This window comes from Chiloscyllium punctatum, unplaced genomic scaffold (genome assembly GCF_047496795.1).
Source record: "Chiloscyllium punctatum isolate Juve2018m unplaced genomic scaffold, sChiPun1.3 scaffold_302, whole genome shotgun sequence".
Classification (NCBI taxonomy): Eukaryota; Metazoa; Chordata; class Chondrichthyes; order Orectolobiformes; family Hemiscylliidae; genus Chiloscyllium; species Chiloscyllium punctatum.
Genome location: NW_027310036.1, coordinates 97233 through 109343, shown reverse-complemented (window position 1 = coordinate 109343; position 12111 = coordinate 97233). Strand labels below are relative to the sequence as shown.

Sequence of the window (12111 nt, the reverse complement as noted above, 5' to 3'; positions counted from 1 at the left end):
ACTATGGGTAATTTAGCACGGCCAATCCACCCTAACCTGCAGATCCCTGGGCACTATGGGTAATTTAGCACGTCCAATCCACCCTAACCTGCAGATCCCTGGGCACTATGGGTAATTTAGCACGTCCAATCCACCCTAACCTGCAGATCCCTGGGGCACTATGGGTAATTTAGCACAGCCAATTCACCCTAACCTGCAGATCCCTGGCATTATGGGTAATTTAGCACAGCCAATCCACCCTAACCTGCACATCCCTGGACACTATGGGTAATTTAGCACGGTCAATCCACCCTAACCTGCACATCACTGGGCACTATGGGTAATTTAGCACGGCCAATCCACCCGAACCTGCACATCCCTGGGCACTATGGGTAATTTAGCACGGCCAATCCACCCTAACCCGCACATCCCTGGGCACTATGGGTAATTTAGCACGGCCAATCCACCCTAACCTGCACATCCCTGGGCACTATGGGTAATTTAGCATGGCCAATCCACCCTAACCCGCACATCCCTGGGCACTATGGGTAATTTAGCACGGCCAATCCACCCTAACCTGCAGATCCTGGGCACTATGGGTAATTTAGCACGTCCAATCCACCCTAACCTGCAGATCCCTGGCATTATGGGTAATTTAGTGTGGCCAATCCACCCTAACCTGCACATCCCTGGACACTGTGGGTAATTTAGCATGGCCAATCCACCCTAACCTGCACATCTCTGGGCACTATGGGTAATTTAGCACGGTCAATCCACCCTAACCTGCAGATCCCTGGGCACTATGGGTAATTTAGCACGTCCAATCCACCCTAACCTGTACATCCCCTGGGCACTATGGGTAATTTTGCACGGCCAATCCACCCTAACCTGCACATCCCTGGGCACTATGGGTAATTTAGCACAACCAATTCACCCTAACCTGCAGATCCCTGGCATTATGGGTAATTTAGTGTGGCCAATCCACCCTAACCTGCACATCCCAGGGCACTATGGGTAATTTAGCACGGCCAATCCACCCTAACCTGCACATCCCTGGGCACTATGCATAATTTAGCACGGCGAATCCACCCTAACCTGCACAGACCTGGGCACTATGGGTAATTTAGCACGGCCAATCCACCCTAACCTGCACATCCCTGGGCACTATGGGTAATTTAGCACGGCCAATCCACCCTAACCTGCAGATCCCTGGGCACTATGGGTAATTTAGCACGTCCAATCCACCCTAACCTGCAGATCCCTGGGCACTATGGGTAATTTAGCACAGCCAATTCACCCTAACCTGCAGATCCCTGGCATTATGGGTAATTTAGTGTGGCCAATCCACCCTAACCTGCACATCCCTGGGCATTATGGGTAATTTAGTGTGGCCAATCCACCCTAACCTGCACATCCCTGGACACTATGGGTAATTTAGCATGGCCAATCCACCCTAACCTGCACATCTCTGGGCACTATGGGTAATTTAGCATGGCCAATCCACCCTAACCTGCACATCCCTGGGCACTATGGGTAATTTAGCACGGTCAATCCACCCTAACCTGCAGATCCCTGGGCACTATGGGTAATTTAGCACGTCCAATCCACCCTAACCTGTACATCCCTGGGCACTATGGGTAATTTTGCACGGCCAATCCACCCTAACCTGCACATCCCTGGGCACTATGGGTAATTTAGCACAACCAATTCACCCTAACCTGCAGATCCCTGGCATTATGGGTAATTTAGTGTGGCCAATCCACCCTAACCTGCACATCCCTGGGCACTATGGGTAATTTAGCATGGCCAATCCACCCTAACCTGCACATCCCTGGGCACTATGGGTAATTCACGGCCAGTCCACTCTAACCTGCATATCCCTGGGCATTATGGGTAATTTAGCGTGGCCAATCCACCCTAACCTGCACATCCCTGGGCACTATGGGTAATTTAGCACGGCCAATCCACCCTAACCTGCACATCCCTGGGCACTATGGGGAATTTAGCATGGCCAATCCTCCCTAACCTGCACATCCCTGGGCACTATGGGTAATTTAGCATGGCCAATCCTCCCTAACCTGCACATCCCTGGGCACTATGGGTAATTTAGCATGGCCAATCCACCCTAACCTGCACATCCCTGTGCACTATGGGTAATTTAGTGTGGCCAATCCACCCTAACCTGCACATCCTGTGCACTATGGGTAATTTAGAACGGCCAATCCACCCTAACCTGCATATCCCTGGGCACCATGGGTAATTTAGCACGGCCAATCCACCCTAACCTACACGTCTTTGGACTGTGGGAGGAAGCCGGAGCACCCGGAGGTGGATTGGCCATGACCCCTCAGCCGCCTCCACTTGCTCTGGAGGGCTTGCGTGGTAGGAAAGGCCGGCGTTGAGGTCGGGAAATCTCCTCACTGTACAAAGGTCCGGTTCGTTAGGAAGGGAGGGGGGGGGATATACAACGGCGAAGAGTTCGGCCCAGTGGGTGGGCCAGAATTCGTCGGGTGGAGTAGGCCACGGGCGATTTGGGAGGAAGGGTGAATTTTCAAGCTGTTTTCATGGTTAGAGGTGTTGCGACACTGGGGTAGTGACCCAACCTCTGAGCTGGGAGTCCTGCATTCAAGTGCCACCAGCTCTCGAGGTTTCTCACAACAGGCAAGCCAGGGCCAGACTTACTCCAGTAAGTTCGTGGGGCGTGTTGTTGAACAAAGAGATCTTGGAGTGCAACCTTACCTCGGTGGTGGGCAAGTTGTTGGAGGGAATCCTGAGGGACAGGATCTACATGTATTTGGAAAGGCAAGGACTGATTCGGGATAGTCAACATGGCTTTGTGCGTGGGAAATCATGTCTCACAAACTTGATTGAGTTTTTTGAAGAAGTAACAAAGAAGATTGATGAGGGCAGAGCAGTAGATGTGATCTATATGGACTTCAGTAAGGCGTTCAACAAGGTTCCCCACGGGAGACTGATTAGCAAGGTTAGATCTCATGGAATACAGGGAGAACTAGTCATTTGGATCCAGAACTGGCTCAAAGGTAGAAGACAGAGGGTGGTGGTGGAGGGTTGTTTTTCAGACTGGAGGCCTGTGACCAGTGGAGTGCCACAAGGATCGGTGCTGGGTCCTCTACTTTTTGTCATTTACGTAAATGATTTGGATGCGAGCATAAGACATACAGTTAGTAAGTTTGCAGATGACCCCAAAATTGGAGGTGTAGTGGACAGTGAAGAGGGTTACCTCAGATTACAACAGGATCGGGACCAGATGGGCCAATGGGCTGAGGGGTGGCAGATGGAGTTTAATTCAGATAAATGTGAGGGGCTGCATTTTGGGAAAGCAAATCTTAGCAGGACTTATACACTTAAGGGTAAGGTCCTGGGGAGTGTTGCTGAACCAAGAGGCCTTGGAGTGCAGGTTCATAGCTCCTTGAAAGTGGAGTCGCAGGTCGATAGGATAGTGAAGGAGGTGTTTGGGATGCTCTCCTTTATTGGGCAGAGTATTGAGTACAGGAGTTGGGAGGTCAGGTTGTGGCTGTACAGGACATTGGTTAGGGCCACTGTTGGAATATCGCGAGCAATTCTGGTCTCCTTCCTATTGGAAAGATGTTGTGAAAGGGTTCAGGAAAGATTTACAAGGATGTTGGAGGGTTTGAGCTACAGGGAGAGGCTGGACAGGCTGGGGCTGTTTTCCCCGGAGCGTCGGAGGCTGAGGGGGGTGACCTGGTTTATAAAACCATGAGGGGGCACGGATAGGGGTAAATAGGCAAGGTCTTTCCCCCCCCCCCGGGGTGGAGGGAGTCCAGAACTAGAGGGGGGTAGGTTTAGGGTGAGAGGGGAAAGGGAGCTGAGGGGTAACGTTCTCACCCAGAGGGTGGTGCGTGTGTGGAATGAGCTGCCGGAGGAAGGGGGTGGAGGGTGGGACAATGACAGCATTGAAAAGGTGGATGGGGACAGGGATAGGGAAGGGGTTATAGAATTCTTCACTTAAGCAATGATTCCCAGACACTGGGAGGCAGTTCGGAGAAGGTTCCCTCGGGATGATCCCGGGGACGGGGGGTGGGGGGGACTGCCTTATGAGGAGAGGGGGAGTCGGTCGGGCCTGTACTCATTAGGGTTTAGAAAAACAAGAGGGGATCTTATTGAGACAGACAAGGGGAGGGAGGGGACTGACAGGGGGAGATGTGGGGAGGTTGCTCCCCCCTCGTGTGGGAGAGTCTAGGACCACAGGGAGTGCGTCATCTCAGAGTGAGGGGGTCACCCATTGAAGACAGAGTCAGGGAGGAATTTCTTCTCTCTCTGAGGGGAGGGGGGAGTGTGAATCTGTGGAATAATTTACCACAGGGGACAGTCGGGGGCCGGGGCACTGAGGGTATTCAAGGCTGAGACAGAGAGAGAGATTTAACCAGGAAGGGGAATGGAGGGCTGGGGCATTGAGGGTATTCAAGGCTGAGACAGAGAGAGAGATTTAACCAGGAAGGGGAATGGAGGGCTGGGGCATTGAGGGTATTCAAGGCTGAGACAGAGAGAGAGATTTAACCAGGAAGGGGAATGGAGGGCTGGGGCACTGAGGGTATTCAAGGCTGAGACAGAGAGAGAGATTTAACCAGGAAGGGGAATGGAGGGCTGGGGCATTGAGGGTATCCAAGGCTGAGACAGAGAGAGAGATTTAACCAGGAAGGGGAATGGAGGGCTGGGGCACTGAGGGTATTCAAGGCTGAGACAGAGAGAGAGATTTAACCAGGAAGGGGAATGGAGGGCTGGGACATTGAGGGTATTCAAGGCTGAGACAGAGAGAGAGATTTAACCAGGAAGGGGAATGGAGGGCTGGGGCATTGAGGGTATTCAAGGCTGAGACAGAGAGAGAGATTTAACCAGGAAGGGGAATGGAGGGCTGGGGCATTGAGGGTATTCAAGGCTGAGACAGAGAGAGAGATTTAACCAGGAAGGGGAATGGAGGGCTGGGGCATTGAGGGTATTCAAGGCTGAGACAGAGAGAGAGATTTAACCAGGAAGGGGTATTAGTGGACAGTCAAATTTCATTGAAAGGGTGTGGGGGAGGGGGGGAACGACGGCCCGAACGGCCTACCTCCTCTGCTGTCTCTCACAGCGTTGTGCTTCTCTCCTGGTGTGCCCTCCCTCACGCACAGGCCCTGGATGTTCTCTTGATCGCGGGTGCCGTCAGCGTGGTCCTGGACGAAGACGGCACCGCAGTGGACAGCGAAGAGTTCTTCCAACACCTTGACGACGACACGGCCTTCATGGTGCTGCAGAAGGGCCAGCGGTGGTGGGCCCCCAAGGTGTGGGTCAGGAGGGACAGGGAGAGAGGGGGGGGGGGGGGGGGGGGGGGGGAGGTGGAGGAGGGGAAGCGGGGCCCGGGCTCCTTTACCAACCTCCCCCCCACCCTTCTCAAAACCGGCGGTGGGGGGGGCAGAATTTGAGGAGGAGCAGAGATCGCTGACGGTGGTGGGGCCTAGTGGATCGGCGCTTGATGGAGGGAGGTCGAGGGTCGAGGGTCGAGGGTCGCGGTCGGATGGCAGACAATGGCGGATCAGGCCTGGGTGGCCAGACCTTACCTCCCGGCCTTGTGCGAGGTGCGGGGCCTATCGGGTTTGGATCTCCCACCCCTCTTCCCCCCCCCCCACCCCCGGGCCCACTGACCCAATTCCGCTCGTGCTCTTGGGAGGGACCGTGAGCTGGTAACCATGGCGACCGTCACAGTGGCTATCAGAGGAACACATCCCCGCCAACCCCCCCCCCCGCCCACCCATCATTGCCGGTGGGGTTGCACTGAGGCCCACCCCCCGCCAGGGGAAAAGGGGTGACCCGTACCCGGTTCGGGCCCTGTCTCCACACACCTCTCCAACGGCGCCCAGCAACGCCCTCTAATCGAGGGGGCCCCCATCAGGGTCGACAGCGAAGCCTAGGCCAGGCCTGAGATGCCGACCCAAGCTGTCCCTGTCCCTGGGATGGCGGGGGACAGTGTAGAGGGAGCTTTACTCTGTATCTAACCCCGTGCTGTCCCTGTCCCTGGGAGTGTTTGATGGGGGGGACAGTTTAGAGAGAGCTTTACTCTATATCTAACCCCGTGCTGTCCCTGTCCCTGGGAGTGTTTGATGGGGGGACAGTGTAGAGGGAGCTTTACTCTGTATCTAACCCTGTGCTGTCCCTGTCCCTGGGAGTGTTTGATGGGGGGAGACAGTGTAGAGGGAGTTTTACTCTGTATCTAACCCCGTGCTGTCTCTGGGATGGGGGAACAGTGTAGAGGGAGCTTTACTCTGTATCTAACCCCGTGCTGTCCCTGTCCCTGGGATGGGGGACAGTGTAGAGGGAGCTTTACTCTGTATCTAACCCTGTGCTGTCCCTCTCCGTGGGATTGGGGGGGGGACAGTGTAGAGGGAGCCTTACTCTGTATCTAACCCTGTGCTGTCCCTGTCCCTGGGAGTGTTTGATGGGGGGAGACAGTGTAGAGGGAGATTTACTCTGTATCTAACCCCGTGCTGTCTCTGGGATGGGGGAACAGTGTAGAGAGAGCTTTACTCTGTATCTAACCCCATGCTGTCCCTGTCCTTGGGATGGGGGGACAGTGTAGAGGGAGCTTTACTCTGTATCTAACCCCGTGCTGTCCCTGTCCCTGGGATGGGGGGCACAGTGTAGAGGGAGCTTTACTCTGTACCTGAACCATGTAATCTGCAGCTACCGTTCTTTCGCAGAGGGGAATGGTTTCCTACTCGCTCACCCAGAAGCCCAGGAACGCCAAAGATATCGCCCGAATCACCTTTGACATCTACAAACTCAGCCCGAGGGATCTGTTTGGCTCCCTCAACGTCCGGGCCACGTTTTATGGCTTGTACTCTATGACCTTCGATGTCAAGTGTCTGGGTCCAAAGAAGGTGATCAGGTAATAAACGTGAAAGATGGCTCACTCCTCTGGGAAGGGAGGGAGGGGAAATCGAGGGATCCCATGGTGTTGCCATCAATGATGTCGGAATTGGACTGTAAGGGCTTGTCATTGAGTCCAGGAGTTGGGCAGGTCATGTTCCGGCATTTGGCTAGGCCGCCTTTGGAACACTGTGTTCAATTCTGGTCTCCTCCTTATCGGAAAGATTGGAGTCGATTCCCTACGGCCCTTCGGCCCAAGCAGTCCACACCGACCCTCTGAAGAGTGACCCACCCAGACACATTTCCCTCTGACAGAGGCATCTAACACTGTGGGTAATTTAGCACGGCCAATCCACCCTGACCTGCACACCCCCGGGCACTATGGGTAATTTAGCACGGCCAATCCACCCTAACCTGCACATCCCTGGGCACTATGGGTAATTTAGCACGGCCAATCCACCCTGACCTGCACACCCCCGGGCACTATGGGTAATTTCGCATGGTCAATCCACCCTAACCTGCACATCCCTGGGCACTATGGGTAATTTCGCATGGCCAATCCACCCTAACCTACACATCCCTGGGCACTATGGGTAATTTAGCACGGCCGATCCACCCTAAGCTACACATCCCTGGGCACTATGGGTAATTTAGCACGGCCAATCCCCCCTAACCTGCACATCCCTGGGCACTATGGGTAATTTAGCATGGTCAATCCACCCTAACCTGCACATTCCTGGACACTATGGGTAATTTAGCACGGCCAATCCACCCTAACCTGCACATCCCTGGGCACTATGGGTAATTTAGCATGGCCAATCCATCCTAACCTGCACAACCCTGGGCACTATGGGTAATTTAGCACGGCCAATCCCCCCCTAACCTGCACATCCCTGGGCACTATGGGTAATTTAGCACGGCCAATTCCCCCTAATCTGCACATCCCTGGGCACTATGGGTAATTTCGCATGGTCAATCCACCCTAACCTGCACATCCCTGGGCACTATGGGTAATTTCGCATGGCCAATCCACCCTAACCTGCACATCCCTGGGCACTATGGGTAATTTAGCACGGCCGATCCACCCTAAGCTACACATCCCTGGGCACTATGGGTAATTTCGCACGGCCATTCCACCCTAATCTGCACATCCCTGGGCACTATGGGTAATTTCGCATGGTCAATCCACCCTAACCTGCACATCCCTGGGCACTATGGGTAATTTAGCACGGCCAATCCACCCTAACCTGCACATCCCTGGGCACTATGGGTAATTTAGCACGGCCGATCCACCCTAACCTGCACATCCCTGGGCACTATGGGTAATTTCGCACGGCCATTCCACCCTAACCTGTACATCTTTCGACTGTGGGAGGAAACAGGAGCACCTGGAGGAAACCCACACAGACACTGGGGGAGAGAGTGTGCAAACTCCACACGGACAGTCACCCCAGAGGCTGGAATCGAACCTGGGTCCCTGGCACCGTGAGGCAGCGGTGCTAACCACTGAGCTACCGTGCCGCCCCTGATGTTGTCAAAACTTGAAAAGGATGTTGCTGCGAGGGTTTGAGCTCCAGGGAGAAGCTGCGGCTGTTTTCCCTGGAGCTGAGGGGGTGACCCTTCGGAAATTTACAAAACCATGAGGGGGCATGGATAAGGTAAATAGACAAGGTCTTTTCCCCTGGGGTGGGGGGTAGTCCAGAACTAGAGGGGCACAGGTTTAGGGTGAGAGGGGAAAGATTTAAAAGGTTAACCCAGAGGGTGGTGCGTGTGTGGAATGAGCTGCCAGAGGTAGGGGGTGGGGGCTGGTACAATGACAGCATTGAAAAAGGGGATGGGGACAGGGATAGGGAGGGTTTGGAGGGTAATGGGCCGAGGGCTGGCAAACGGGGACTGGATTAGGTTAGGGATATCAGGGTCGGCAGGGATGAGCTGGGCCGAAGGGTCTGTTTCGGTGCTGGATGACTCTATTTCATCTTGCGCACATCAGGGTAACGCGAAAAGGTACCCGAATTTTAAATGGGCCCACCAATTTTATATCCTGCAGAGGACAATGCGACGGTAGAGTCAGACAGCATGGACACAGACCCTTCGGCCCAAGCAGCCCATGCTGACCCTCGTCCCACTCCTGGCCCACATCCCTCCAAACCTTTCCCTGTTCGTGCACTTATCCAAATGTCTTTGTAACCGTCCCCAGCTTCCACCACTTCCTCTGGCAGCTCAGTCCACACACGTGAACCACCCTCTGCGCAAAATGAATTGCCCCCTCGTGTCCTTTTTTTTTAAACCTCTCGCCCCTCACTTTGTAAATGTGCCCCCCCCCCCCCCAACTCTAGGGAAAAGACAAACTCCCATTCACCTTAGCTGTACCCATCACAATCTCATAAACCTCAAATCTCCGACGCTCCAGGGAGAAAGAAAAGACCCAGCCTCTCCCTGTAACTCAAACCCTCCGTTCCCGGCAATGTCCTGGGAAATCTCTGCCGAACCCCCTCCGGCTTTAATGATATCCCTCCCTGTAACAGGGCGACGGGAACTGGACACGGTACTCCAGACGAAGCCTCGCCAATGTCCTGTACAACCCCAATGTGACGTCCCCAGCTCCCTGTACTCAAAAGGTCTGAGCGATGAAGGCAAGCGTGTTAAACACCTTCTCAACCACCGTCACCTGCCACCCCCCCCCCCCCCCCCCCCACCAACCCCCCGCCCAGGTCTACCTGTAACTCAATGGGTGCCAACGCCGCAAGACCTGGCCGATCTCCATGTTTGAGGTGTTAAAAACGCCCGAGCGTAGTTTGCGCCACCCAACGACTGGGCAGTGCCTGCCCCAGACGAGAGGGGATCTAGCCAACAACCCCTACCCCACCCTTGACGTTCAATGGAATCAATGAATCCTCCCCTCCCCCCCCCCCACCCCATCCCCCACCTGGGTCTGGGGAGGGAAGCATTCCCATCTATCCACCGTCTCTGTGCTGGGTTCGATGGGGGTGAGGTCACTGTTGCCCTGGAGACAGGGAGGCGGCCATGTTGCGCACACCGGGGTCGGAATTTGGTGATCCCTTCTGGGTTTTTACAGGACTGAGTGGCCAGGCTCTGGGTGTGAACCACCTCAGGATCTAACGTGGTCTCTCCTTTCCGGAATTTTCTCCGCCTGTAGGGAGATGCTGCGTGTGGCCTCCTCCCTGATGTACGCCATTGGCCAGATCCTCGTCACATCTTCAGCATTCGTGCGGCGCCTAGTGGAGGGAACTGACCGCATCGCAGAGTGCTATGATTGATCCACGCACGCTCGCACACACACACACGCGCACTCTCTCTCACTTACACACACACACACACACACACACACACACACACACACACACACACAAACACACACAGGTACAGACACATGCGCGTGTGCGCACACAATCTCACTCACTCAGGAACAGGCGCACACCCACAAGTACAGGCACACGTGCACGCACCACGCAATCACATTCGCCGATGTACAGGCACACTTGCGTACACAGGTACAGACACATGCGCGTGTGCACGCAATCACACTCGCTCAGGCGCACGCGCACACAATCACACAGGTACCGGCACACGTGTGTACATACCCAATCACACTCACTCGGGTACAGGCACGCGTACAGGTGCACACATCTACACACATGGGTACAGGCGCGTGTGCACAGATACAGATGTGTATGCACATAAGTACAGGCACATGGATATAAACTGAGTGATATGAAAATACTGATACATGTACATGCACAGACACACAGATGAACAGATACAGGCGCACATTCATGTGTACATGCACATAGACACACTGATACACACACACGCACACAGGCACATTGATACACACAGTCCTAGACATGCACATGTGCACTCACAGACACGTGGAGATGTACATCGATGTTCACAGACCTACGCCAACCAACATGGACAGGGACAGACACACAGACGAACAGTTATACAAATACATGCGGACTCATATATACAAGTGATTTGGATACACATTCAGTCACATAGGGATACACGTGCACCTGCATAGAGTCATAAAGATACAGAGAGACACACACACTTTTACAGATACACACACAGACACAAACACACACAGACAGAAGGATAAACAATAGTGGACAGACATATACAGATACAGACACATAGTCAGAAATGAAGACAGATGCACTGATACAGGTGCATGTGCGCACACAGTCAGAAACACAGACATGTGCACAGATACAGGCACGCGCGCACACAGTCAGTCAGAAACACAGGCACATACATGGATACAGGCACACACATGGACAGTCAGAAACACAGACACATACAGACGTGCATGCACACAGTCAGAAACACAGACACATACATAGATACAGGCACACACGTACACACAGAGACAGTCAGAAACACAGACACATGCACTGATACAGGTGCACGCGTGCACACAGTCAGAAACACAGACACATGCACAGATACAGGCACACGCCCACACAGTCCGTTAGAAACACAGGCACATACATGGATACAGGCACACACATGGACAGTCCGAAACACAGACATATACATACAGCTGCATGTGCACACACAGACAGTCAGAAACACAGACACAGGCCTGCACGCACAGATACAGGTGCACACACATTTCCAGACACACACATCCAGTCAGAGACAGACAAACCCGCAGCGATTCCCAGTCAGATCCACACACCCATCACCCAGTTGTCAGTGTCAGTGATTCTGTACTTGCTGCAATTAAAGATGAAGCTTCTCGAGTCCTTTACTGAGTGCTGCTGCTGCTGCTGCTGCTGCTGCTCCTGCTCTCTCTCTCCTGAGATTTTTAACAGCTCCCTCAGTCTTGCTGTTTGCTCTTGGAGCAGGGAGATGCAGTGAGGAGGGAACTGTTCCTCTCCCTCAAACAAAACAAAAGTTGTATCGTAAGTTAGGTATCACCCTGGGTTAAGTTGTTTCGTAGGTGAGGTATCACCCTGGGTTAAGTTGTATCGTAGGTGAGGTATCACCCTGGGTTCAGTTGTATCGTAGGTGAGGTATCACCCTGGGTTAAGTTGTATCGTAGGTGAGGTATCACCCTGGGTTAAGTTGTATCGTAAGTTAGGTATCACACTGGGTTAAGTTGTATCGTAGGTGAGGTATCACCCTGGGTTAAGTTGTATCGTAGGTGAGGTATCACCCTGGGTTAAGTTGTATCGTAGGTTAGTTATCACCCTGGGTTAAGTTGTATCGTAGGTGAGGTAT

At 53.7% G+C, this 12111-nt stretch overlaps 1 protein-coding gene across 1 annotated transcript in view; it reads left to right on the top strand.

Moving 5' to 3' along the window:
- LOC140472344 (uncharacterized) overlaps window positions 1-11638 on the top strand; it is an 81634-nt gene extending 69996 nt beyond the window's left edge. The window contains exons 9-11 of the mRNA XM_072567482.1: window positions 5029-5279; window positions 6693-6880; window positions 10019-11638. Of these exons, the coding sequence (XP_072423583.1) occupies window positions 5029-5279; window positions 6693-6880; window positions 10019-10139 (560 nt within the window). The 3' untranslated portion in view covers window positions 10140-11638. The remainder of the gene's footprint in view (window positions 1-5028; window positions 5280-6692; window positions 6881-10018) is intronic.
- Window positions 11639-12111: the final 473 nt, after the last annotated feature.